Here is a 25,581-nt window from a genome sequence, read left to right on the forward strand (position 1 = left end):
ATTGCGCATACGCCACGTGTGACTGGCCATAGCCGTTAATGGCCATTAAGCAGAACGCTCTCTAGCCAAAGCCAAAGCGAAAGCCGTAGTAAACTTGCCCATTAAGAGCCCGACAATTAAGTTGAAACTTTCATGTTCTTGGCGGGTCCCCGAACAGCTGGTGAAGACTCCCAGGAGTTGGGGGATACTTACCTCAATCAAAGTGACTATTTAAATGGTCCCCGCCACCTTTGGCTGTCCCACCTTTAACTTTGAATTGAACAATAAGGACGATCTGTGATGCTCGCTTTAAAATTTTTATTTGAAGTAAGTAATATTTTCTGACAGTAACAAGATAAATTTTCCATTCCCCCTTAGGCGATTACTTAAAAAAAATAATTACGTTTTTTCCTTGGTAAAAGAATTTGATTTTCGTTTTTACGTTCTATAAAGTTTTTAGTTTTTCTTATAAGTTTTGCTGCATGTGTTTACACAATAATCGTAATATTCGACGTTGCCATATAATCATAATAATAACAATCGGAATCGGAATAATAATTATGATAAATAACGGTAAATAGAGTAGTACAAACGAACTGAAAGTCGAGTCAAGGTAAATGGGAGAAAAAAATTAGTTTGTTTATTTTTTAGCATTTGTTTCTCTTCGTTTTTTTGTAAAATATACGACCTTTGCCTTAATAGCTGTTTTCGTTATATTTTCGGTTTTTCGGTTTATCGGTTGTTCGGCCTTTGAATTCATCTTGACTTTATACATTTCGTTTTGTTCCTAGCAAGGAAATCAGATTCAAGTTCGCTAAAGAATATCACTAAAAATGTTATTAATTTCCTGCTGCTATCATCTGGTTTTAAGTTTATTCCGCATTATCAGACATATCGCTTGGATATCTGTGTATCTGCCATGCAATAGTTTATTATTATTTCTATTTTGCCGGTCGACTCGTTACTCGTTATTGCACAGTGTGTATATAAGTTATGTATATATTTATTATCGTATATTTAATCATATATATAATTACCCATATATATATATATGTATATAATGCATGTATAAGTATGTAAAATATTGCTTGTGAAACGTTTAACTTGACATTCGTGTGGTTTGTCAACGGCGGTGGAAAGAAACTCATCTTCGACTTCCATCGGTCGTGTGCTGCTTTTTCTCCGGAAAAACCTGTTCTCACCGGCCCATTGTAAATTAATATAAATATTTTATAATTTTCGTATTCGTTTTGTCGGCTATTACAATTGACTTGATTCGTTTCAAACCCATCCAATTCGATCCACAAAAAAAATTCCTTGCTCTAACTTACTGTTTTTCTTTTTTTTCGTTTTTTAGCATTTTTCTTATTGTTGTTTTTTGTTTTTGTTTTTTGTTACTTAAGACCCGTTATGTTTTGGTGTTAACAAACTTATTCGGTACTCCTCGTTTTGTCAGTGTGTGAGTGGGTATGCGCGTGTGTGTGTGGGTGTGTGGGTGTGTCTTGTGGAGTGGTGTGCGTGATTCACTTAGTGTTATTTACAGTTTGATTTCCTTATTTCCGCCTCAGCTGTTACGCATCTCCTTACAAAAAAAAACCAAGTCAACGGGAAAATTGCGTTGAGTTTTCCTCGTCACCTCCAATTTATCTGTCACACAATTGTTTAGTTAATATTATTTATAAGTGTTTTTGTTTTTCGATTCGTTTCGTTTTTTCTCAATTTCTTTTAACTACTAGACTACAGACACATTTGTTTTGTCAGCTATATCACTTTCGAATTATTTAATTATTGATTAAGTTTTCGCATTACGTTTATTGTTAATATACTCGTACAAGTGTGTGTGTGTTTATGTGTGTAAGGGTGTGTGGGCGTGTCAGTTTGCATATGTGTGTGTATCATATCTTTCAGTTTTTTCTTCGAAGAATTTCAGTGAGGTTTATAGAAGCGTTTTGTATTCGTTTTTGGTTTTGGTTTCGTTATAGTTCCTTAACTTGCTTTCGATTGCTGTGCTTACTATATAGAGTATATATAAGTTTAGGCATATATGTGTATATACACATACATATGGCTATGTGTGTGCGTGTGGGTGTGTGTGTGTTTGTGTCGATGTTTGGGTTGCATGGCATTATTCTTAAATTTTTATCGTGTTTATTCTTTTAGTTCGGTGCTTAAATACATGGAAAGCATAGGAAAAGATAAACGTAAATCGGTCAATTGGGAATGTTCTCAAAGAAGGCAAAGCAGGCGAAATTATAAGAAGAATTACCACTACATACATAGGCACTATATAGACATAGATATACAGTTGTGTGTTTTCGGGTGAGTGTTTATGTCTTCGGGGAGGCCAAGATCTCCCCTATCTAGATTACACAAAGTCTACTGAAGGGGGCGTGAGAAAGCGGGGGATTCGTATTTATAGATAGTCATCGGAATAGTAAAACGGTTGACTGGTTTATTGTAAAATCAATGCAATAATAAAGCTGAACCGCATATAGAATAGAAATTAAATCGTATGATGGATTTGTTTCATTGTTATATATATATATATATCCTAACTGCTCCAACTTCCTTGTTCAGCTGCTTCTCGAGGACCTGGATATACATCTGTGTGTATAAATATATATGTTCATGTTCTGGCTGTTGATGTGGCTCTGGTTGTAGCTGTGCGTTCTTTGATTAGTTTATCATTTATTAATGGCTCGATTTCGCAGCTATTTCTGGATTTCTGGGTTTCTGGGCACTGTTTCAAGACCTTCGGATCGCCTCCTGCTCATCCTGCTCCGCCTATTGTCAATATGTTCGTGTTGTTCTTGTTGTTTTTGTAAATATGGTTTGGTTATTGTTGTTGGGAACGTATAACGCTTAACGGAAAACAAGGCAAAGCAGGAAATACAGATACAGAGAAAGGGAAAGAGATAGTGATAGTGAGGTAGAAAGAGAGATAGAGAGAGAGCAAACGAAAGCAAACACTTTTTCTGCGCCTGTTGGCTATGCAATACTTTTTGCCATCGCTGCTGTTTGGATTCTATCAAACACCCATCTGCAGATTCAATCTCTTTTCGAAGGGAACCGCTAAAGCAGTCATCAGTGTGCGTTTCATGACTGTAAGGCAGCTTGTTGGTACAAAAGATGGACTACAAAATCAAGGTTTGCTGGGCTGCTGTACTGAGACTGACTTAGAAATCTTCTGTCCTCCTCAAATGAAGGCCCTACACACTTGTGATGGAAGCCACAATCTCAAGAAGAATCGAATGTTAAGATATCGAAATATCACTAATAATAATATAGAGCAAATTATATTATTGAAATTAAATGTAATTAACCGGTTTTCTAAGAAACCTAAAATAAAAGTTCCAAATTAACTTTTTTTAGGTAAGCTTCTGGTTTATACTTACGAGAACTTAAGTCAGCGGTACTGCCGAAATTGGAAACATGAAATCAACAAAGGCACTAATATAAAGAGGCGTATCATGTGATATATCAAAGTCAATATTGATAGCTAAATCTATCGTCGAAGGTCTTATCGAATGTCGCTTACAATGCCATTTATTTTCGATATTTGAATATTGCCATTTCTACATAGAAGAGAGAAAAAATGAAAGTACAGGGGAGAAGGTTATCCAAGTTTTCATAAGTTTACCATAATCAAGGGGTTTAAGCCTGCTAGTGGTTACTTTAGCGACCCCCCCCCCCTTTTGGCCAGCTGACCCCTGCTGTTTGACCCCCTCTAAACTCTGAACTGTAGACTCTGTTTGTCCTGTCTGCGGCCACTTCTCGGATTCATACATGTATCTATATGTATTTATATATTTAGTGTGGGTAAAGTGGCTGCTGTTGGCTGTCGTGAGTGGAATTAGCTGACTTGGATCGAGTTTAGATAACTCGCCTTATCATTAGCTTTTGCTTCGAAGGCTGCGCAATTGATTCGTAGGCTTAGTTCGGCTCTAAATATATCGTTTAATTGTACAGTATAATTATGCTGATTTATTCGTAGGTTTAATTAGTTTACTCGTAATTGGTGTATGCTTCAAAAATTGATTTGCGCCTTCCCGCCTTCCGATTTAATTTAAAATTAGTATAAGTTTATTCATTTTTCGCCTTTTTTGGTTTTTCCATTACTCCTATGAACTGCGCTCTGACTACGCCATGATTTCCTATATATTTATATTTTGGTGTATATTTAAAAATTAATTTCATTTTCGATTCGTGTTCGTTATCGGTTCGTTTATTTGGTTTTCCATCTCGTTTAGTTATACTTTATGCATATATTAAAAAATTATTATCATCTTCAGTGTCGCAAGCGACGCGCGGAGAATCGAGAATCGGGAATTGAGAATTGAGAAAAGCGTAGAGAGAAGAGAACGTGAAGAGTGAAGAAGCGAATGCAAACGATGGGGAGGGGCGTGGCACCGTGGCCGCCTCCCCCTTCCCACTAACTTTCTTTTACTTTTACTTTTCGGATTATTTTTTAGCGGGTTTTGATCAAATTTCAGTATCAGTATCGGATTTCATTTTTATTGCGCGCTTGGTTTCTGTGGAATTGGATTTGGGTCTGTTATTGGTAAACGGCCATTGTTTATCGGTTTAACCACCACCTAAACTTAACGCCTGAACTATACGTGGATCAGCTTTACTACCCTCACGAAATTCTTCTAATGTTAATTTGCCATCGTGGTTTTTATCCATTTGGTCGAAGATCTTGTCCACTCGTTTCTGCGGCGTGTTCTCGTCCTCCGACTGCGGCTGCTGTCCCTGTTTTTTAGAGGGGTTAAAAATAATTCAGATTAGAGTATACATTTTGTAATATAAGGTAAGGAATAAAGGTCTTTTCTCCAGCTCACTTACCACCATCTGATAGATCGCGTCAACTATGTTGTACATCTCCTCCCGCGTTATGTAGCCATCGTTGTCCACATCGTACAGACGGAAGGCCCCTGTGGTCGAGGCATAAATAAAAGTGGCAAAGAACAGTAAAATTACTTATCGATTGTTGGGCTTTGCTAGAGATGTTTTAAGGTCTTTTCGGAAAACATTCCACCACTTACACTGCAGTTTTTCGTCCAGGTTGCCCTTCGATGTGACGGATAAGGCGCGTATGAACTCCTCAAACTCGATGGAGCCATCCTGGGGACCCATTAAACGGAAACGGAAACGGCGGTAGGGCGAGAGAGAGAAGAAAGGGGGGGGGGGGGGGGGAGAAAGCACGCACACACAGAGGGAGACACACACGCGCGGCGAGACAAAGAAAGCAAATCAGTGCAGACCTCAGACAGTTGACATTTTGTGGTGGTCGGGTGGCAGAAGGGGGCGGGCCACGCCCATGGGCCATAAATAATAAAAACGAAAAACAACAAAAGCACCCAAAATTTATGATCTCCCATCCCATAAACTGGACGGCGGCGGTGAGAGCAGGACATTAACCTGCTGAAATCAGTTTATTTGTGGCCGTCTCAAATTGTCTGCCAACGTCAGCACAACCACATGAAGTTTAACCCAACTCTTTTCTTGGAAAAAACTAAAAACAAAACAAAATTAACATAAACAAACTATGAATACTTAAGTAAATATCCATTTTATTGTATTTCGTCTTTCAAAAATGTTTTCTAGCTAAACAGAACATTTTCGGCCGTATTGTTGAGATAAACCAACTATTAAACAAATATTTTCTTGCTTTTTAGAAACGATGTTTTAGTTTACACAACAAATTGTATACAAATTTACGGAGGCAAGCTTTTAAAAGTTTAGTTGCAGCTCACACAAAATATCCATTTCTAGCGCCCAGTGGCTAATAAAATAAAATATATTTCATTATTGAAGACTATATATTTTCAAAGGTGGGTAATCTTAACATTGTAAATTGTTTGAACTGGCTGTTTTATATGGCAGAATGGAAACTATCCATTTTCATTCGAAGGTGGCTAATCATTGTAAATTGTTTGAACTGGCTGTTTTATATGGCAGAATGGAAATTAGCCATTTTCATTTTGGAAAAAACCATTTCCCACTGGCCTTTGGCGGATCCAGAAATTTGTTGTAGGGGGATATTAAAAATATTTGTTGAGTAGATATCAAAATTTTTAAAATAAAACTCGTATAACATATATTTTCTTAACCCGAGAGGGGGGATCTATCCTTCATGTGCCCCGTGGATCCGAACATGCCATTGGCCAATAAAATGAAATACATTTAGTTATTGAAGACTATATATTTCTATTGGTTGGTAATCTTAACAATGTAATTTGTTTAATCTGACTATTTTATGGATTGGGGAATGGAAATCAATGTGTAGGGGCGTGGCCAGCCCCTTTCTTTGGCAGAGGGCGGTTCAAATACTGGGCATACTCACATTGTTCTCATCGAAGACACGAAAGACGAGCGATGCGAATTTACTGGGATCGCCTTGTGGAAAGAATTGTTTGTAGATTTTGATGAAGCCCTGGAGAAAGCAGGAAAGGGAGAAAGCGGGAGAGAGGGGGGGGGGGGCGGTACAGAAGACAAATGCAGATGAATCAATTAGGGGCGTGGCACATATGTCGGCGGAGCTGGGTTCGTGTTTGAATAATGCGCGCATTAATAAACTTCATTATCAACAAACAGCCGACGACGACAGCAGCAACATCAACATCTACAAAGGCAATGTCATTAGCAGTCGGGGTCGTCAACACATTTGGTCACCCCCCCCCCCCCCCTTTGTGTCTTCCGGAAGGGGGGGGGGTTGTGTAGGAGCCCAGGAGGACTCCAAGTCTGATGTGGCTGCTGTCGTGGAATTAGCAAACATAAATCGCGAGGGGAGTTGGGTGACAGCGGAAAATTAACTTAATTAACCGTTTGACTTAAATGAATTGGCCACGCTCAGGTGGAGCGCACACACACATAGCAGGCACTTAAGGACTTAAAGTCCATATATCCATATATCCATATACATCCTCGTGTATCCTCATATATCCTCATCCACACTCGATACTTACTTGCTCTGTGAGCAGGCCGTTGGGACAGTCTTTCAGGAATCCTTTGTGCCTGTCGAAATGCCGAAAATATGGTTGGCCAAAAAAGAATTGATACATATTCGGTTAATTCGCAGACACTTTTGCCAGCCCACGCCCACTCACCATTGACGTATTTCTTTCTCTGTGACTGCAAATGGAAATAAACAGAAAATCGAAGTGGATTAAATTTTTATGCGGTATTTGAAATATTTACAAGGTGCGAGTGAGTTATTTTGAGGTGGTATGGGGGCGGGAATTATGGTAAAATGTTCAGTTGAGCACTAGCTCATGTGGGCTGTGTTGCCATTTAAATGGTACAGTGCGTTTCAAAGTTGCCAACCGGCTGACAATAACAATGGCTTATTTTGAGGATTGTTTATTTACACAAGAGCTGACATTAAGTCCATGGAATAGCAAAGGCCTACTGACGATGGATGGGTCTTTGTAAATGGCAAATTCTGTCCCAATCTGTCCCTGGTATAAACTAAATTATGTCTTTTAACGGCTAGAATCAATATTGTTCATTTTCTATGAATGAACTTATATAGATCTAATTTGAATATACTTTAGTAAATAACGCTTGAACAAGTTATCTAGCATTAGTGCCCATAAATCATGGCAACCTATGGGATGTCTGTCTATAATTTCATCAAATGTTTAGTTGGTCGAATTTCAAGCATGAGTCACTTAGTCATTAGAATGAAAATGTAGCTAATTGGAAATGTTAGTAATCAATTTAAATTCTGTAGAATTCGGGTTTTGTTAAGTTATACATTTAATCCCGACAATTATCCATTGTTAACAGCTTGATACATTATTAAAGACCAGCCCCTAAAAGGGTTTTTGGAAAATAATTGTAGCTCGAGGGTTTACACTCAACATAGTTGGCACTGTTGGCTTCTAAATCAATTTGGCCTCTGCTGCACAACTAATGAAATCACCGATGATAAATTATTCATATATTATTGATTGGCGTTCGGCAAGGGGAGGTTGGGTTGGGGAAACCCCTTTCCATGGGGCAGGGGGCAGGAATATTCCCGAAATGACCTCTTCATTATCCATTTCTATCTACTCCCGCTCCACTCGCATATGCAAATGTTGAACTCATTCGGTTCCAGTCCTGAATTATCTTTCATTGTCTTTCGACCACGCCCTGGGCTTCATCTGGACCTCCTCCGCCGCCGCTTTCTCCGCCTACCCCCCGTCACTTTCTCCACGCCATTCATGCATATAGAAATTTTCTTTGTTTTGCTGGCATAAAATGTTCTGTTTTCTTTTTTCATTTTGTTTGGCCATTGCCGTTGGCCTAATGGCCGTTTACCAAACGTTTAAACGCTGCTCCCCCTTGGGAGGGCCACGACCCCCGCCCGCGCCCCTGCTCCTGCTCCGGCGACTGCCCATGTCCAACCTGGCCATATCCTGATCCCAGGTCCTGGACTGACTCCTCGGCGTGTGAATGGCGCACATGTTCCCTGGCCAGGAGCAGCCGGAGCAGCAGGCAATGGGAAAAAATGAAAATGAAAACATAAATTCACGCAAAATTACACACATTGGAATTGCTTTTGAGGGGGTGCTGCGTGGTCAATGGCCGGCAATTTGGGTGTCGGAAAAAGGGAGAAGGGGGTGGCATGACCAAGGGGCCAGTAACACCCCCAAGGGAACTGAAGAATTGGAACCGGAGCTGGAGACCGGCTATTGACTCGATGGCTGCCAGTTATCTGCAGCGGCCACTCGCATTATTCATGGCGCTGTGGTTCATATATCATCTAGCGTCCCATCCACATACACTGGGGAAAATGCACTGAAAGATGGTTACACCTATTTATGAGCTTTCTACCCTGCGGTACAATCATCCGTAATTCATCACAAGCTCACCAAAAAAACTTCGCTGTTATTGATAAGTCATGCATTAATTTGCATACAAATGACTGATGACATTATCATGGCTGTCATGCATGACAAATCCATCAACTTTTAATCGACATGTCATCGACAAAAACAGCGTTTTGTCATCAACATTTTATCGAATTGTTATCGAAATTAAGTCACCATTTCTTTGAAGATATACAATTAGAGAGAGGAAGAGTAGGTTAACCGAAATATGCTTTGATTTCGTGCCAAGCCCTTTGAAAGATGAAATGTATGGCATACTTTTAGCCAGAAGAATAATTTGCAAAAGTCCCAATAGTTTTTAAATGTGGTTCACAATTACTTTAAGATTCTGCCAGGTAGAATTTTTGTTTTAAAATATTAATAATCCAGTTTTCTGTTTAATTCTTAAGGTAATGCGTAGTTATAATTGTTTTCCCAAGCGAAGTGAATTTCTTATTTTCTTAAAGTGCAAGCTCCAACGCATATTTTTCCCCCGTTCGGATATCATTTTTCATTTTGATTAGTCGACTGGCAAAGGAATCGCTGCCTCATTTGCTTTTTAATTAGCCGCAAAAGAAGGAGCGCTGCGTGGGCTCATACCCCGATCCATCCCCCATTCCGAGATCCATAGATCCATTATTTGCAGTCCTTATCCCGCGGGGGATGTCAATCGAATGGAGTCAACAATTGGCACAGCCAGCGCCAGGAGCAGAATTGATTGGTAATCGATAGCCTGGCTAAGGGACAGACAGACAGACAGGCAGACAGACCCTTCCTTTTTCGTATTATTGACGTGTGGCATGTAAAAATATAACAGCATTTACGGACAGCATTGTGTGTGCTTTTCAACCCCCCACTCCTGTTTTTTGTGTGTGTGCCTCTTGTTCGCCTGTATTGATTGTAAATAAAGCGCATATTGCTCATACGACTTGTTGCCATCAGTTCCACTTGCCTCGCCAGCAGCCCGAATTGCATTGTCATGCGAATGGCAAGAGTCACTCTGGCAGCTCAAGTTGAGATGGAAAAGATTGCGGATCAGCATCGAAGGATGTCACGATGGGGACAGGCCCACCTTTGGAAAGGACATGGGGGAGTATCCCCAATCGATTGATGACCGTGTATAACATATTCATTCCGCTGTGCGCAATTGTCGGTGGCATTTTGAGGAATCCATGGTACCGGCGGCTTTCCTGTTTCCCCCCGTTTTTCACCGTACATTGTCAACTGTCACCGTACAAATATTTTAAATACCAATTTCATGATGGCTGAACTGATAGTGTTTTATAAATTCCATTTATCATATTTTCTGCCTTTCAATTGCACTGTCTTTTCATATTTATTTCATTGGGCAGGGCTAAATAAAATATGCATCCAATTGCCATCCAATTGTATATGCAATGAAACAAAAAATAATTATAATTATTTAATGCTGGTGGTATCGCTGTCTTTTCAAATCTCTTTGATTGTGTTTTCCGCTAATCATGGTTTATTCTATTGTCTGATTCAATTAATTGTTCAACATTTGACAATTCAATAGACTTGCAGTCATAATGCGTACACAAAGCAGCCAAAAATCAACAGAATTATAATTAAAATGTTAGTTCTTTATAAAAATGAAAATAGGATGCATTGAACAAACTCACTTGAATTAGGTTTATGAAGCCTCATTAAGTAAAATTCAGAGTAGTATTTTAAAGTCAATAAACATAGCACAACTTCGGAGTATTTTTTTTATCAATAAATAACTGGAAAAGAGACAAATGACTTGATTTCATGAAGATATCAAAAATTTGACTGCTTTTCTAAGCCAAATTGTAGGCTCTATTTAATTTTTCAGTAGCCGAGCCTTAAGTATTCCCAACATTCGAAGATTAAAACCAAGAAACAAACAATCATTTTACACAGAAAAAAGCCACTTTGCCTAAAATAATACAAAAAATAAATTCAAAATACCTTATATTCCTTGATATAGCAAAACTCGTAAAAAGATCAAAAACAAATCTTTTTCGTTAAGATCAGGAAATTTGTTTATTCCGACAGTTTTACAAAAGGAGTTGGTACACAGAGAAAACTATCTAAGAACATTGTTCTTAAATTGAGAACATTCGTTCTTGAATTGAGAACATTGTTCTTAAAAACCGTGTAAGTACATTTAGGTATCAATATAAGAACCAAATGGTGAGAAGAGAAAAGTTAAATTGAGTTTATTTAACAACTTTTTGATAAGAATACACTAAGAACTGAACTAATAATTTATTTGTACATACTATGTACTTAAATACCGCCAATTCAACTTAATTCGAGCAAATTAAAAACATTTTCAACTTAAAAATGTCGTTCTATTTTTAAGAACATTTTCAACTCAGATGAGAACGTGAGAATTTTCTCTGTGTATGTAAGACCATATTATCGGTATGAAAATTGAAAAACATTTTAATGTGGTGGATTCATCCAGAAAGTGATATGAATGGTTAGCTTAAGTTAGTCTCGTTATGAAATTTCCAATCAATCTACATATTTCTTTTTTTGTCAATCCTTAAAATTTATTAATTAAATATTTCGATTAGGTGATATTGTTTTCTTGTCACATTTGAAAAGAAAAGAAAAGAAGGTTATAGGCTAAATTTCGTATTATCGTCCTTAAATGAACCTGTTTTTGAGAACTAAAAGTGGCCTGTTTAGATAAAAGGTTTAATTTCACAGTTGGCAGCTTGATAAATTTTTATTTGAATATTGAATATATTGAAAAGCAGACTATGCGAATGGTATAGTTATTTCACTTCAGTTTCGTGGTTGGCATGTTAACTTTCATCAATAACCATGTTAGAATTTTAATTTCGTTTAAAAAATCATAGAATTTTTGGAAAAACAGAAGAAGTAATGGTCAAAATATTAAAGTTCGTATCGCCTGGATCTCGTTAAATATTCGCAATTTGCATTTAAATTAATGAAAAAACTAAATAAAAACAATCATCAAAATGTGTCCTGCTTTTTAACTTGGCTAAGGCATCGCTGGTCTGGGCCCTGAAACAAGCCTCCATGAGTGAGTGTGTGGCCTAAACGCACTGGGGAATTTGCATTTTCCATCCCTTGCCTAAACTAATCAAGTTTCTGGCTGTTTATTTATTTATTCCATTGTGGGCTAGTTTACTGCTGGAGAGGGTTTACACGACGGGGGGTGGGGTTAGTTTAATGTCCAATTGATTGGCATGTCAATGGACAGAACAAATATTGACCCATGCCGGCAGAAATTGTTCATACGACCCGTTGGCAATAAATTGAGTCCTCAGTTGATTCTTTCGTTTTGCTTGTACAAGCAAATCCCGGCCAAGCAGCAGCTGTTGCACACATACAATGGGCCTAAGGGGTGAAAACTGGGGGGGTAAAAATTGGGGAGTTTTGGAGGGTATTGCAGCTTTTGAGGGAAGGAGATTACAATTATTGAGTTGCATATTTAAGCAGCGCCCAATGAATTCCATTTCTAGCAGAGCCACCACCACCCGGCCAAGACAAACAACTCCAAGGAAAAGCCATTAAAAAACGGTGAAAACTTTGGCAGCAATCTGTCAACACTTTTCTTCGGCCCTCTCCTTTTTGGCCAGGTGCCCGCAAATGCCCAACGGTAATTATTTATACGCCCTGGCCTGCTGCGATATCCCCAACTCCCCCCTCGACCTCGGTGCGGACCACAGAATAAGAAAATACTGGGAGGAAAAAACGAAAGCAATTAGTCACAAAGTTTTGGGTTCGAAAAGTTCTGACTTGCATTTTTAAGGAGCATTTGGGCTCCAAAACAAAAAGAGGCAAGACCAGATTCAGCTAAGTAAATGTAATGTCCGGCTTGGCAGTAAAAGGAGCAGATGGAAAAGAATTTCCTGCAACAGATACAAAACAGAAAGGGGAAAAACGGGAGAGGGGGTCGTAAAATAAGGTTGTAACTAATAGTAACGGTTAACGCAACACATTGTATGCGCCACAACAACAGGTAACCACAAACGGTTGAGGTGAATGTAAAGGTAAAGGTAACTACCAACGGTAAAGGTAAAACGGAGCAACAAAGCATACAATTAGTGTTAGAATTGGTAGAGGGTAGAGGGAAGGCGTCGTTGAACCCAGGTCAATATAGCTCTATTAACATGAACTGAAAAGGCAGCTATAAAAGCACTACAGCTTGAGGGATGATATCGGAAATAACTAAAAAGGGTGGCTTTAAAAATCCAGATGCCGTTTGTCCCACACAAATATTAATAAATTAATAAAACCTTTTCACTGTTAAATATTAATTATTAACGACATCTACACTTTATACGTAAAATAAGTGAAAATAACACCCTCCTAACTTAAGGCCCAGGAGCTATAGCTACGCAGAGAAAATTATGACGTTCTCAAATCAAGTATTTGTATACTCAATTTGAGGATGTACTGAATTTAAGTAGAAAATTTGGAAAAAACTCCATATTGAGAAAAATTTAACTCATTTTGAGAAAAAAAAATTTTAATTGAGCGCGATGACTGCAGAGCTAAAAGACTATTTAAGTGAATTGGACATTCTTTCGGCCGTTCCGTACCTCGAAGGTAAGTTTTTTAATTTATATTGTATTTATAAAGTGCTAAGTATTGAGAAATAATAAACAAGCACTTCGAAAATGTTGCCAAGCATGTTCATCAATATATGTATATGTGTGATTGTAAGTGGCGTATAGCACGCGTCTAGTTTTTTTAGTTTATATGTACATACATATATGATTTTCAAATTGCTGTCAAATGTACATTTAATAACATTTTAACTTAATTGATACATGCTATCGTTTATGTGTATGCATGTTTTTGCTTTTATTAAGCGCATTTAAATATACATAACCACACATGCATGCACATATATTTTTAATATGCTAACAATAATGGTTTTTTCAGCCTCTTTGCTTTTCGCTAGACCAGACAGCTAAGGGAAAAAATATCATAACGTACTACGGGGAACACAAACTTAATTAAAAAATAATATGTATTAATATATATCTCTATTACAAAATAAAATGAAAAATTGAATATTTTACCCTTTTATCTCCCTTCTCAATTTGAGCGCTTGGCATTTCAAATAGTTCTTATGTGTAGGAAAATAAAATCAAGTTGTCTCGAAACCACACTATAAATAAATAAATAACATAAAAAAATAATAGCTCAAGTAGCAGGGGCTTATTTAACTACAAAAGTATACCAGAGGCAGTATTTAAATAAAAATATTGATTCAAAACTCAATAATTTAAAGTCTGTACTTTGCCATATCATTTCAATATTAAAGAGTCTTGAATTAAGATTTGTGGTATTATTTTTTTAACCAATTATTTCCAATACAACACTTTCGAAATTATTAATTTAATCGACGCCAAATCGATACTCTAAATTGTAGAGTTAATGTAAAAATTTTGCTTTCTTGACATGCATTATTTACTATAAATATATGCACATTGATCTTTGTTTATGACCAACAGCTTTGTGTTGAGGAAATACAAAAATATCACTGTTCAATTATACACTTGAGGAACCGGTCTAGCACTTTCATTATGGTGGGTGGTTGGGCAACAAAAAATGCACAAGCCCCACTGATTTTAGCCAAACTCAGTTCAAAAGAAGCAATAACTGCAGCTGTCAGTTTCAGCAACAATAACATGTCAATTTATAACAAAGTAGCAGCAAAAGTGGCTACAGGGAAAAGCAATAAAATTAAACCATAAATGTCAAGTGCCTCGCCAGATTTGAGACGCAGTCGGGATGGGGAACTGAATGAACCCAATGGCCGAAGGACTGGATCCTTCGCACTCCATTTATGCAGCGAACCTGAGCTGGCTAATCCCAAGTTCTCAATCGAATCGGGCTCAGATGTTCGCCGTCGGTCGGGCGACTTTATTGCCATTTGCCCTTGACGGATGAGTCAGTTGGCCTGATGAACAAGTTCGCTGGGAAAACACTTTTGAATTATGCATCTCTCTGGGTGGCAGATATGTACCACATACATATGGACGATGGGAGCGTTGGTGCCGCGGAAAATGTCTGCACCTTTCCGTTCTTTGATTGATGCTCGGCAAGCGAAAACAAAAACAAATCAAAATGGGAAAATTCCAATCGGGCAAAATGGGAAATGAGCTGGGGCAAAGGCGAAAGGCAATGGGAGCTGCCTCGCATAAATGCCCGGGCAAAACAAACAAATAAATAAGAAAATGGAATTATTACAGGGTAAATTGTGGATGGAAAAATAATAAAACAAGGTGGATGTGGAATTGATATAGTGTTTATTAAGGGAGCTCGAGTCGGGTCATAAGGGGATACGTGAGTGTAGGGAAGTTTAATGACCAAATGATCAATTTAAAATCTTGTGTTGCAAAATCAGGTGAATATATGATATATGTGATTTATATGATTGCAATGCGTAAACTCAAAAATGTCTAAGTGTGATAAAAATAACAAAAACTCAAGTTATTAAGGGCCTTAAATTTAAAAAATAAAATTTCAAGTGCTGTGGGGTGTTTCCGACTTCTTAAGAACGGTTTATGCGAAATAAAAATGTAAAAGAGTTAGTTACTTTGTTCAATTATCTTGTCTCTGAACGAAGGAATTTAGACATTTTTATAACAGTGCAGAAATACTAGTGTAAACAAATTTAGAAATCCTTCGTTTAGCGACCAAATATTTAGTTTTTTGTCACTAGAAATAAAAAGAGATCGAAACTTTCGATCCGAAATGGTTTCCACCGCAAAACCTTTTTCGGGAGTATCCCGAGATAATCGCTTATGAAGTTACAAGTTTGCTGCTTAGGTAACCAGAGGTATAAAGGTTGTATCGGCATGATTTTGTTGTCAGAGCATATAATCTCTTAGCAACATCTTATTATTTTCAATTCTAGACTTGTTTATAACCGAACTGATACCTATCAAGAAAAAATATCTGACATCTACTGAAACGCACTGAACCATTTGATTGGGAATGTTATAGTATCTTCGATTTACTTACAGTATGTGTCCGTTGTTAAGCGATCAATGGTATCCTGTTTCAACTTGGAGCTCTTTTTTCCCATGTTGTTGTTGTTGCGGCTCCCCTAGTTGCTGTTCTGTTTCTTGTTGTTGTTGCTGTTGTTGTTGTTGTTGTTGCACTTGACTGCTATTGCTTTTTAGTGGCAAACTTTTTCGTTGCGCAAGTTCGTTTTACTTTGCAATTTTTTGTTGTTGCTTTGGTTTTGGGTATTCAAAACTTTGCCATAAGTATTTTAATATGCTTTATAATTTCGCTATAAAAAAAATTAAATGCGAAGAAAGGAGAAAGTATGGAAGCATAGTTTACAAAATATTTCCTTATATTTAATCTATATATATAAACATGTATATCTATATTTATAGATTCCTTTTTTAATGTCTCAATATCTGAAGCAGACAGTTTATGAAAAGTTTGCCGCAGCTTTTCTCGACTGGAAAGTTTGCGAGCAGAGCTTAAAAGGAGTGTGAAGTGATCTTATCCGAAGGATGCTTCTAGCCGAGTTGAATTTTGTTTTGCCACTCGAAACTCATCCATCAAACTTATCGATAATACCCCATGTCCTGTTTTTTGATTAAAAACTATTTTCAGTTTTTTGGCGATGTTCAATTAGTGATTTTCCAGACAACCCAGTCGAACTATGGCCACCACGTCGATGATAATAACGAGGCCAGAGGCGTGGCGAACGGGGGGCGTGGCAGGGAAAGCACACAGCACCGATGGGGGGAGGGGGGAGGGGGTGGAAAGGCACAAGAATACACAGAGCGACACTTTTCAGGTCAACTCTCGACTCGAACTTTTCATGACAGTTGGCAACAAAAACCCGTGTAGCGGGGGCGGGCGAGGGGGCGTGGTCCGCTGCAGAGGAGGCAAACAAAAGCGCATAAAAAACTTAACCCTGTGTGTGCCAAAGGGGTGGATGTGGACTGTGGGCTGCGGGGGCGTTTCTCTGTGTTGCCTTCTGCGGTTGACGCGAATGGCATAAAAATAAGTTGCCATTGTTTTTTTTATTTTTTCCTCCCCCAGAGAAAACGGGGTGGGGAAAGGGGGAGGGGGGGGGGGGGGGTTGGGGCAGTATGCAATGAAATAAATTCTGTTAATTCCAGAAGCAGTCCCACCGAGATGTCGCATGCAAAACGCTCGCATCAAGTGCAGGAACAGAATCAAAAACATTCAATCCCCGAGGGCAAGTCAGGAGCTGCAGAACGCGACGGAACTGCACTTCATCGGCAGCAATCCGAGCTCATCCCTCCCCGGGAACTCGAAACTCAATTTGTGGTTCGAACAAGTGGGGAATCCGGGCGAACCAAAAGTAACTTGCAGAAACGGAGTTTGATCGTGAAATCTTATACCATCTCACTCTCAGCTCGAGTGCTTTAACTTGCTATTAAACTCTACTTTTGCAGTTTCTCTTCAACAGTTGGGAAAGTGACAAAAAAAATGTTATTCAATTAAAGCATTTCAATTACGGAGCTTAACGATTATAACTTTTATGGATATCAGTTATTTTAAGCCCTTATTTTTTATTTTTGTTATAAAAGTTTCAAGCAATTTTTTTTTTTAATTTGTATAGAAAATGTCTTTACTAACAATAATTTTTATTTTCATTTTAAAAGTCTCTCACAACAGTTATCAAGAACTCTTCAAAATAAAAATCTTTCAAGGACTTTTATTTATTCAAACTAGAAGTGAAAATCACTCAACGACTTTTATAGATTAAATACAAAATAAGATACTTTCCAAAACCAAAAAAATTTCTTTAGAAAACATGTCGAAAGCCGCATATATTTCTAACCGAAGAAATACTGTTGCTCTGAGAAACAGAAAGTCTTTTATTTACTGCTGCAAAGACATTTATTTGTCAGGCTATAAGTTAAGACTTAAAGAAAATGTCCTGGATTTTGATCCGTTCACCTTTATTTAAGGAATAATGGTCTAAAGACGGCAATACATGGCCACATATGTATACTTAAGTAAGTGACTAAAATAACAGTCGATATGGACTTAACCCCATTTGGCTGATGAGAGCAAAGAAAAAGCGGGTAATTCAGAACAAACAAATCCAAATGATCCCTATATTTACATAATTTTATTTTATCTGGTTTTTCTTTCTGTTTTATTAAAATGTTTATTTTACCTTAAGTATCAATCAAATAAATGGTAATTGTTTAGAAAGTTACCGAAATTAATAGTACCATTTCCTGGTACCACAAAATATTTGCACGTTCTTTCGGGGGAACTCATTGCCTACTTTCCTTTACATTAGCTATTTTATTTTAATTCTGTTAGCTCTATCAAGCTTTTCTGATGTGAACCCCTTTTGAACAAGGAATTTTGCATAGTATTCTACTACAATAAATATAATTCCTGAAGATCTAAGGTATTTTGCTTTTAATAAGCCCGTTTATTATATGACATTATGCACATGATTCTTTTATAATAAATGGAATTCTGAATATTTATAAGGTCCCCTAACGTTTGAAAAGCCCGTTTATTATATGACATTATGCACATAATTCTTTTATAATAAATGGAATTCTGAATACTTTATAAGCTTCCCTAATGTTTGGAAAGTTGGCGATATCACTAATGGGTACAATTTCTTGACGCAAGATGTTTTTTAAATACCCTCTCTTAACAGCATTCTCTAGGCTCCTCTTATGCCTTCCTGCTAATCACCGATTTTAACCAACCCTGTTATTACGGGAAAATACAATAGATAGAGTTCTTTTAAATCTTAGGTATTTTTGCCCTTGAACAACCGTTATAAACAGTTCTTTAGGATCCGACAAGGTCCCCCAATGTCTTCGTATTAAGAACTGCAAGTGTCTCCAATACCATTCAGGGATCAGCAAGTCACCTGCTTTCGCTTTTAATGAACTCTTTATTATATGACCAATTTGCACATAATTCATTATTAATAAATGAAGTTCTGAATACTTTATAAGCTCCCCTAATGTTTGGAAAATTGGCGATATCAAAAATAGGTACCATTTCTTGGTAACGCAAGATGTTTTTAAAAAAACATAGTTCCCTAAAATCTTAGGTATCTGGCCCTTGAACAACCGTTATAAACAGTTCTTTAGGATCCAACAAGGTCCCCCAATGTCTTCGTAGGTCCCCCAGTGTCTCCAATACCATTCAGGGATCAGCAAGTATGTGGAATGACTTGGGTAATGGGGTCACCTGCTTTCGCTTTTAATGAACTCTTTTGCCGTAAGGGTGGGCGCAATTATGTAAGGCCCAGCTGCCTGCAGAGAGGCCCTCCAATATCTTCGCTCAAGTCGGGTGGAACTCTTGTTGCTTTTGACTTTGTTTGTTTACAAAACTGTCGCACTCACACACCGAACACGAAAACACACCGAGGCAGACACCCACACCCACACACGCCCTCTCTTTCTAATTCACTATCTCCACACTGCTCGCTCCACGAGCCATTGGCATTTACTAACTAAACACGGCTCTTCGTGTCCGTGTGTGTGTGTGTGTGAGTGTGTGTGTGTTATCATGTCAGGTGTGCTGCTGCGTGTGTGTGCGTTTGTCGCAGTGTTTCAGTTTCATTCTGTGTTGCCTTTTGCAACGAGCGACGAGCTGAAATTTGTTCACACTAAAAATATTTTTACGTTTATTTCGTTCACAGCTGGCTGCTAATGCAGTGCCAACGAGCGAGACGGCACTAGGCAGACAGGGATGCAGATAGAGGCCCTTGCTATCTCTGCCCCCCCCCCCCCCCTTAATTTTGCTCTCCCTCTCTCTCTCTGGCCCAAAAAAGTCCTGGCTTGTAACTCGACTCGTTTTTCGTCTGAGTGTGTCTTCCCCTCTCTCTCTCCTTGTTTGTGTGTGTGTGTGGGTGTGCTTATTTTTTATGCTGCCTGCTGCAGTTGTTGTTTTTGCCGTTGTTGTCTCTCAGCCTCTCTCTTCGGCCCCACCCCCTCCAGCCACCCACCGCCTTTATCCTTCAGTTGCGTGTTCATCTCGCGTTTAGCCCGCGAGCATGCAACACTTTTCTCGCACTCATCTACACTCGCCAGCAAGAGTGCGGGCGGAAAGGGGGTTCGGAACGCGGTGAACGGAACGGAGCTACGCGCAAAGTTATTCAAATGAAATGGATTGTAAACGATACCCGAAAGCTGGCTTACACCGAAAAAAAATCATTTCGATTTCGATATGAGCATGGAAACCGATTTATTTAATCGTTTTTAACACTTGGCAGCAAGAAATCCTTAGTTTTTTCTTTGAATTACGCTTCAGTTTGCTAACAACTATTTTCTTAAGTCTTAAAGCCCCGATAAACAGTATATCTATGTAAATAGTTTACACTTTCCTCTGAATTTTAAGAATCAATGCTGAGCCCAAGTCCAGGTATCTAGGTATCTGATTCCAGTCAGCTCCAAATAAGTATTTCTTCAAGACTTACAACTGGTTATGACTATAGTCATAGCTATACACAGAGAAAACTATATAAGAACATTGTTCTTGAATTGAGAACATTGTTCTTGAATTGAGAACATTGTTCTTGAATTGAGAACATTCGTTCTTAAAAACCGTGTAAGTACATTTTGCTATCAATATAAGAACGAAATGGTGAGAAGAGAAAAGTTAAGTTGAGTTTATTTAACAACTTTTTGATAAGTATACACTAAGGACTGAACTAATAGTTTACTTGTGCATACAATGTACTTAAATACCGCCAATTCAACTTGATTCGATCAAAATAAAAACATTTTCAACTTAAAAATGTCGTTCTGTTTTTAAGAACATTTTTAACTCAGTTGAGAACGTCAGAATTTTCTCTGTGTAGTTATAAATTATTTCGATTACAGGCAAAGAATTTACTTATTCAATATTTTTCCTACATTTTTAAGAATTGATCGAGGGCTAGATTAGTTCCAGAAATGAATTTGTCGGCTTTTAAATTTTGTGGATTTGAAAGAATATTTCTTGTTGCTGCTTTTGAAATCTGAACAAAGGCCTCAAATACTTGGATACTGAATGGCTGACATCCCAGCAAACTGAAGATACATTTTCGCCGTGTAAAAATGTAAATGCAGACCGAGTTGGCCAGAAGAAAGAGGGGTCGTTCCGAAGACGCGGAGCCCGCAGAGGCGGCGCCGTCACCCCGCATCACCAGCGGAGGTGGTAAATTAATTTTTACATCCACTGCCAACCGAACGGATGAAGGACAAAACCGCCCCGGCGAATATGAAGCCGAAGACTCGATGCAAACAATGCACAACTAGAGGATTCGAGGACTTCGAGGAGCCGCGAAGGACGAGGAGGATGGCTGGTGGATTGCAATCAACTTGGCGGGGGATTGCCTAAATGTCAGTGCCTACCTTAAGGCGATTGGATTAGGCCAGCTCAGAGCGGGGCGGAGCGGCCGGGGGCAAAACTCATCTCGGCAATGGAAATTCCTCAGAGCATTTAATGTGGAATTCCTCGGAGGAAACTGTGATTGGCATAGTAGGTCCTGGCGAACAAGTGCTGCTATCAAAATTGAAATATTCATGGCACGATCTGATTGAAATTAAAATGAAAAATAGCCCAGGCAACAAATAAATTAACCAACTGGAAATATACAAAATATAAAACTGTTGTACCTTGGTAATTTCAAGTTAGTAAAATCATTTTTGTATGTATGTATGTACTGCAAACCTATCTATCTTTAAGCACCTCAATATCTGCATATTACACTTTGAATTTCGTATTAAAGATTTGATCTGAATACAAAAACATAATTTTCTATACAAAAAATAATAAATGGAGTGCTTAATTGGAAAATATTGAAATCAAGGTGCATAGACTATATTAGTTTGATGTTAAAAGCAATAGATTCGTATTAAATTCAAATTTGAAATTCTTTAAATTAACTATAAGTTTTAAATTAATTATTTTCATGGAAAAACCGCAATAAATGGAAAACATAGATAAAAATATTTAAATTTTATTTAAAGCCCTATGATTTTTATCAGTTCCTAAAAAAATGTAATTTTTCAAGGTAAGCACTTTGTGAATTTCAACATAAATTTAATTAGAAGAAACTCATTATAACAGATACATTAAATCTTTCTTAAGTGAATTCAACCTCTTGAAACAAATAAGTAAAGTAATGTATAAAATAATAAAAACAGAACTGAATTTAACGAGTGGACAATAAATTTAGTTTGGAGATTAACACCTTAACAATTAATTTAACAATTTAATTTAATTGGTTGAAGATACACCAAGAGGACATTACATTTTTGGCCGAAATCTAGAAACATGGAATGAAAGGGCCCACCCCCAGGAATCGTATACCCCACTTTGCAGATCGTCAAGTGGCAGCAGATGCAAATTGCATCAATTTGGCCACGACAGATTGCCCAATTTGGTTGCAAACGCGGGTGGCGGAGATCTTATCCAGCTATTTTCGTGTCGATTCCGGGATTTTGCGACCGATTTGGCCGTGGCCAATTATCAAATAATTGAAGCAAATTAAAATGCATTTTGTAGCCGTGTTTTGGTCGCTCCACTCCGTTTTGTCAATCCGAAAAAGTCGGGTGAAAGTGCTGGCTGTCCGTCAATGGGCGAAACGAGGTGGTGACACGCAAGGTGAGAGCTGCATTTGTGACTACGGATTACGGACGGATTGTGTGCGGATGATTGCGGCCATTGATGGATGGCTGCGGGGCAGGAGATGGGGAGGGGATACTCAGATGAAAATACAGATAAGGACGGGCGGATGTTCAGATTGTGCCACCCCCGAAACCGAGTCCTTGGAGGTTAAGTCGGAGCGTCGCGACACGAGCTCAAAGGCAGGGGAAACCTATTTTTGTTTACATAATCCTTCCACGTTGTCTCGCTGTCGGTGCCGCCCCCGTCAACTTTCTCCGCTTTCTCCCCCCGTTTTTTATGCACGTATATATGTGTTTTTTAGCGGCAGCTGCTGGACCGCAAAACGTAAATTCGGGTCAAGTCTTGTAAGCATAACCAAAACCGAAACCAAAACTAAAAACCCCAACCGAAACCGAAAGACATCGCATATGCATAAATGCGAAAGTAACCTTCGTCGCCCCGTCTCTTTCCGCCCCCCTCCTGCTGTCTCTTTCGCCGCTTGTTTGTGTGTGTGCGGATCCCTTTTGTGTAAATTAATCTTTGGCTGCCGCACAAAAGTATGCTACACAAATATAAATAAACACTTGATCCCTTTGTGGATTTCATTAGCACAACTATTATTGCTGCTTTGTCCGTAATGTTTTCATTTAATTTACGCACTCTTGCTTACTTTTTGCTTGTTGTTTTTGTTTTTTTTTATTTATATATGATTTTAATTTTTTTTTTTTTTTTACTATTTAACCGAAAAAAAAATGTCAACTATTTGCTTTGGAACTGGCAAAAAAAAGTGGCAATCAAACCAACTACATGTAATTGCTTTATTTTGTTATTGTTGGTTGTTGTTTGTGGTTCTTGCTGTTATTGTTGTTGCTGCTGTTGATTTCTGTGGACCGGAGAGCGCGATTTGGCCTTTTTGTTGGTGTAAGGCGTTATTTGGAAAACCAGCCGAGCTGCGTTGCGTTTGTTTGGCGGTCAAATCAGCGACTGAAAGCGCTCTGCACGCTCCACGGCCAACGGACTACGGAATACGGAATACGGACTGCGGACTACGGGCCACGGACTACGGAATGCGGCTATATGTGTGCGCTATCAACAACTGAGAACTTTTTTGGTAACATTCTCAATGGGCCGTGGTGGGTTTCCGGCTCGGCTCCGTGGCCGCCCAGCGGGGGCGAGGGGGGGCGGCCATTCGACTCGCGACTCATAACCGACTTATATAACGCACACCAGTGCAGGCAGGCAGCCGAACTCACCACACGAAACGATAACGAAGGCGCAGGCAGCCAAGCTTTTCACCACGCACACACACAGGCGCGCGCTCTCGCCCGCTTCGTTGGTGTGCGTGTTGAGGCGCCTCTGTGTGCGTGTTAAAAGCTACAAGAACTTACAACAAAAACGAACGAAGAGTTAAGCAGCAGCGGAGGACCAAAACCCAAAAAAAAAAAAAAAAAACAAGATATGTAAACGGAAAAATGGGGCCGAAGAATTGAACTCCATGGAAAACCCGTGGACACAATCCTGCAGAAGCAGCAGCAGCAGCAGAAGGAGCCGTCGACAATTACCAAAAGCTGGCAATGGTCTTAGATAAGAGGCCGCATCCAAATCGCCGGGCAGCGGGGAAAAGTCGAACAAGAACTGGGACAATCAGCCAAGCAGTTAGCGATAAATTTTCCCCCACTTTTCAGCACACAGCGAAAATAGAAGCGCCCCCTAAAAGAACCCCACTCGAAAACATTTCCACCAACATTTAACTTTAGTTATCAGCTTTATATATTTTACAAATTTATTTTTACCTTCTAGAACGATGTTCCCAAATACAAAATCAAGTGAAATGGGTTTTACCTTTGGCAGTAGTCTCTCCAAATCTAAAAAAACTAATTTTTTCTAACCCTGCCATTATGAACGAAATGAGGTAATCAATTAATATGCGTGTTCTTTAAAATTAGCACCTAAACAACAATGTTTTCTCGTCTTTATGGCAAATTTGAGTTATACATATGTAGTCTTCAATTCGACTTTCAGTCTGAATGCGAGAAGAAGGCCTTACATATCACTTCTCAATTTAAATGGTGTGTTTACTCATTCAGATGGAAATGGCCAATTTATCACAATCCACATTTACTGCTACAATTAGACAAACAAAGTTCAATGTTTGTTTGCTGTGAACTCTTATATTAAAACAAAATGTGTAAGTACAGAGCAAAAGACCAGCATTTTTTAATCTGCTTAAGGGCGTTTTCTCGTCCGCATGTTAAACTAAAAGTAGGTGTTAAGCCTACACACAAATAACTGTTTGCTCATATTGACCAATATAATATCCAAATGGTATAACGAAATAGTTACTCTTACGTTATACGTCAACGTTACTATAAAAAATAGTTAAGCAACCACAGAAGAGGATAGCATGGCCACAACCCATTGATTGTAGTTGAATAATAACTTTTTATAATTATCTGACCCTTAAAATAAATTAAAATATAATATTTTATCATAGTAATTTATAATTTAAATAAAGAGTAAAAGGCTATACAAGATTTGGTGGAAAGTATATAACAGGAAGAAAGCGTTTCCGACCCCATAAAGTATATATATTCTTGATCAGGATCACTAGCCGAGTCGATATAGCCATGTCCGTGTGTCCGTATGAAGGCTGAGATCTCGGAAACTATTACTATGCTACGAATTTCATGTATTCTCCAATACATGAAATTATAATAGCCCCTGTTTACAACACAGACAAATTCATGAAATGATATTAGTAAAGCTGTCAAATTTTTCGAATTTGATATAGAGCTCTATAGAGTAGTAGGCTGTGCCTCAGCATTCCGTAAATTGGGACTGAATTTATAGTCAACTTTCGTGTGTTATCGAAATCATGAAACGGTGTTTATGCACACACGAATTTGCTCATTTCATGAATTAATTTCATGAAATAGGCATGGCATAAACACAGTATATAAGAGCTAGAATATTGGGACTTCGCATGTAGATTCTTGGGCTTCCTGCGCAGCTCAAATTTTTTCAGCAGAGTGCCACGCCCGCGCCACGCCCACGCCCATATTTTTTTATTTCTTATAAAAATTTAAATGAGATCTTGTTATTATTATCAATACCCATCTACATGCCA

General features: G+C 38.4%; 1 protein-coding gene across 2 annotated transcripts; it reads right to left on the reverse strand.

Moving 5' to 3' along the window:
- Positions 1-282: 282 nt before the first annotated feature.
- LOC119556268 (frequenin-1) lies at positions 283-23,520 on the reverse strand. 2 transcript variants are annotated; one of them, XR_005219966.1, is made up of 9 exons: positions 23,125-23,520; positions 15,843-16,116; positions 7,089-7,113; positions 6,948-6,996; positions 6,326-6,415; positions 5,025-5,103; positions 4,825-4,913; positions 3,375-4,731; positions 283-3,318 (listed from the first exon to the last, which is right to left on the reverse strand). XR_005219966.1 is itself a non-coding variant. In XM_037868318.1 (8 exons), exons 2-8 carry the CDS (start codon positions 15,904-15,906, stop codon positions 4,564-4,566), a joined length of 564 nt encoding a protein of 187 aa, XP_037724246.1. In that variant the 5' UTR covers positions 15,907-16,116; positions 23,125-23,520; the 3' UTR covers positions 283-4,563. The 2 variants fall into 2 exon arrangements, 1 of the variants encoding a protein (XP_037724246.1); XM_037868318.1 differs by having other exon boundaries at positions 283-4,731.
- Positions 23,521-25,581: the final 2,061 nt, after the last annotated feature.

The sequence above is a fragment of the Drosophila subpulchrella genome, chromosome X (assembly GCF_014743375.2).
Source record: "Drosophila subpulchrella strain 33 F10 #4 breed RU33 chromosome X, RU_Dsub_v1.1 Primary Assembly, whole genome shotgun sequence".
NCBI lineage: Eukaryota > Metazoa > Arthropoda > Insecta > Diptera > Drosophilidae > Drosophila > Drosophila subpulchrella.

Coding starts and splice junctions, on each gene's coding strand:
- LOC119556268 (XM_037868318.1), bottom strand. CDS start 15,906: ATGGGAAAAAAGAGCTCCAAGTTGAAACAGGATACCATTGATCGCTTA. Junction 6,997..7,088: donor GAGAAAGAAATACGTCAATG/GTGAGTGGGCGT, acceptor GCATTTCGACAG/GCACAAAGGATTCCTGAAAG. Junction 4,732..4,824: donor ACGCGATCTATCAGATGGTG/GTAAGTGAGCTG, acceptor TCTAAAAAACAG/GGACAGCAGCCGCAGTCGGA.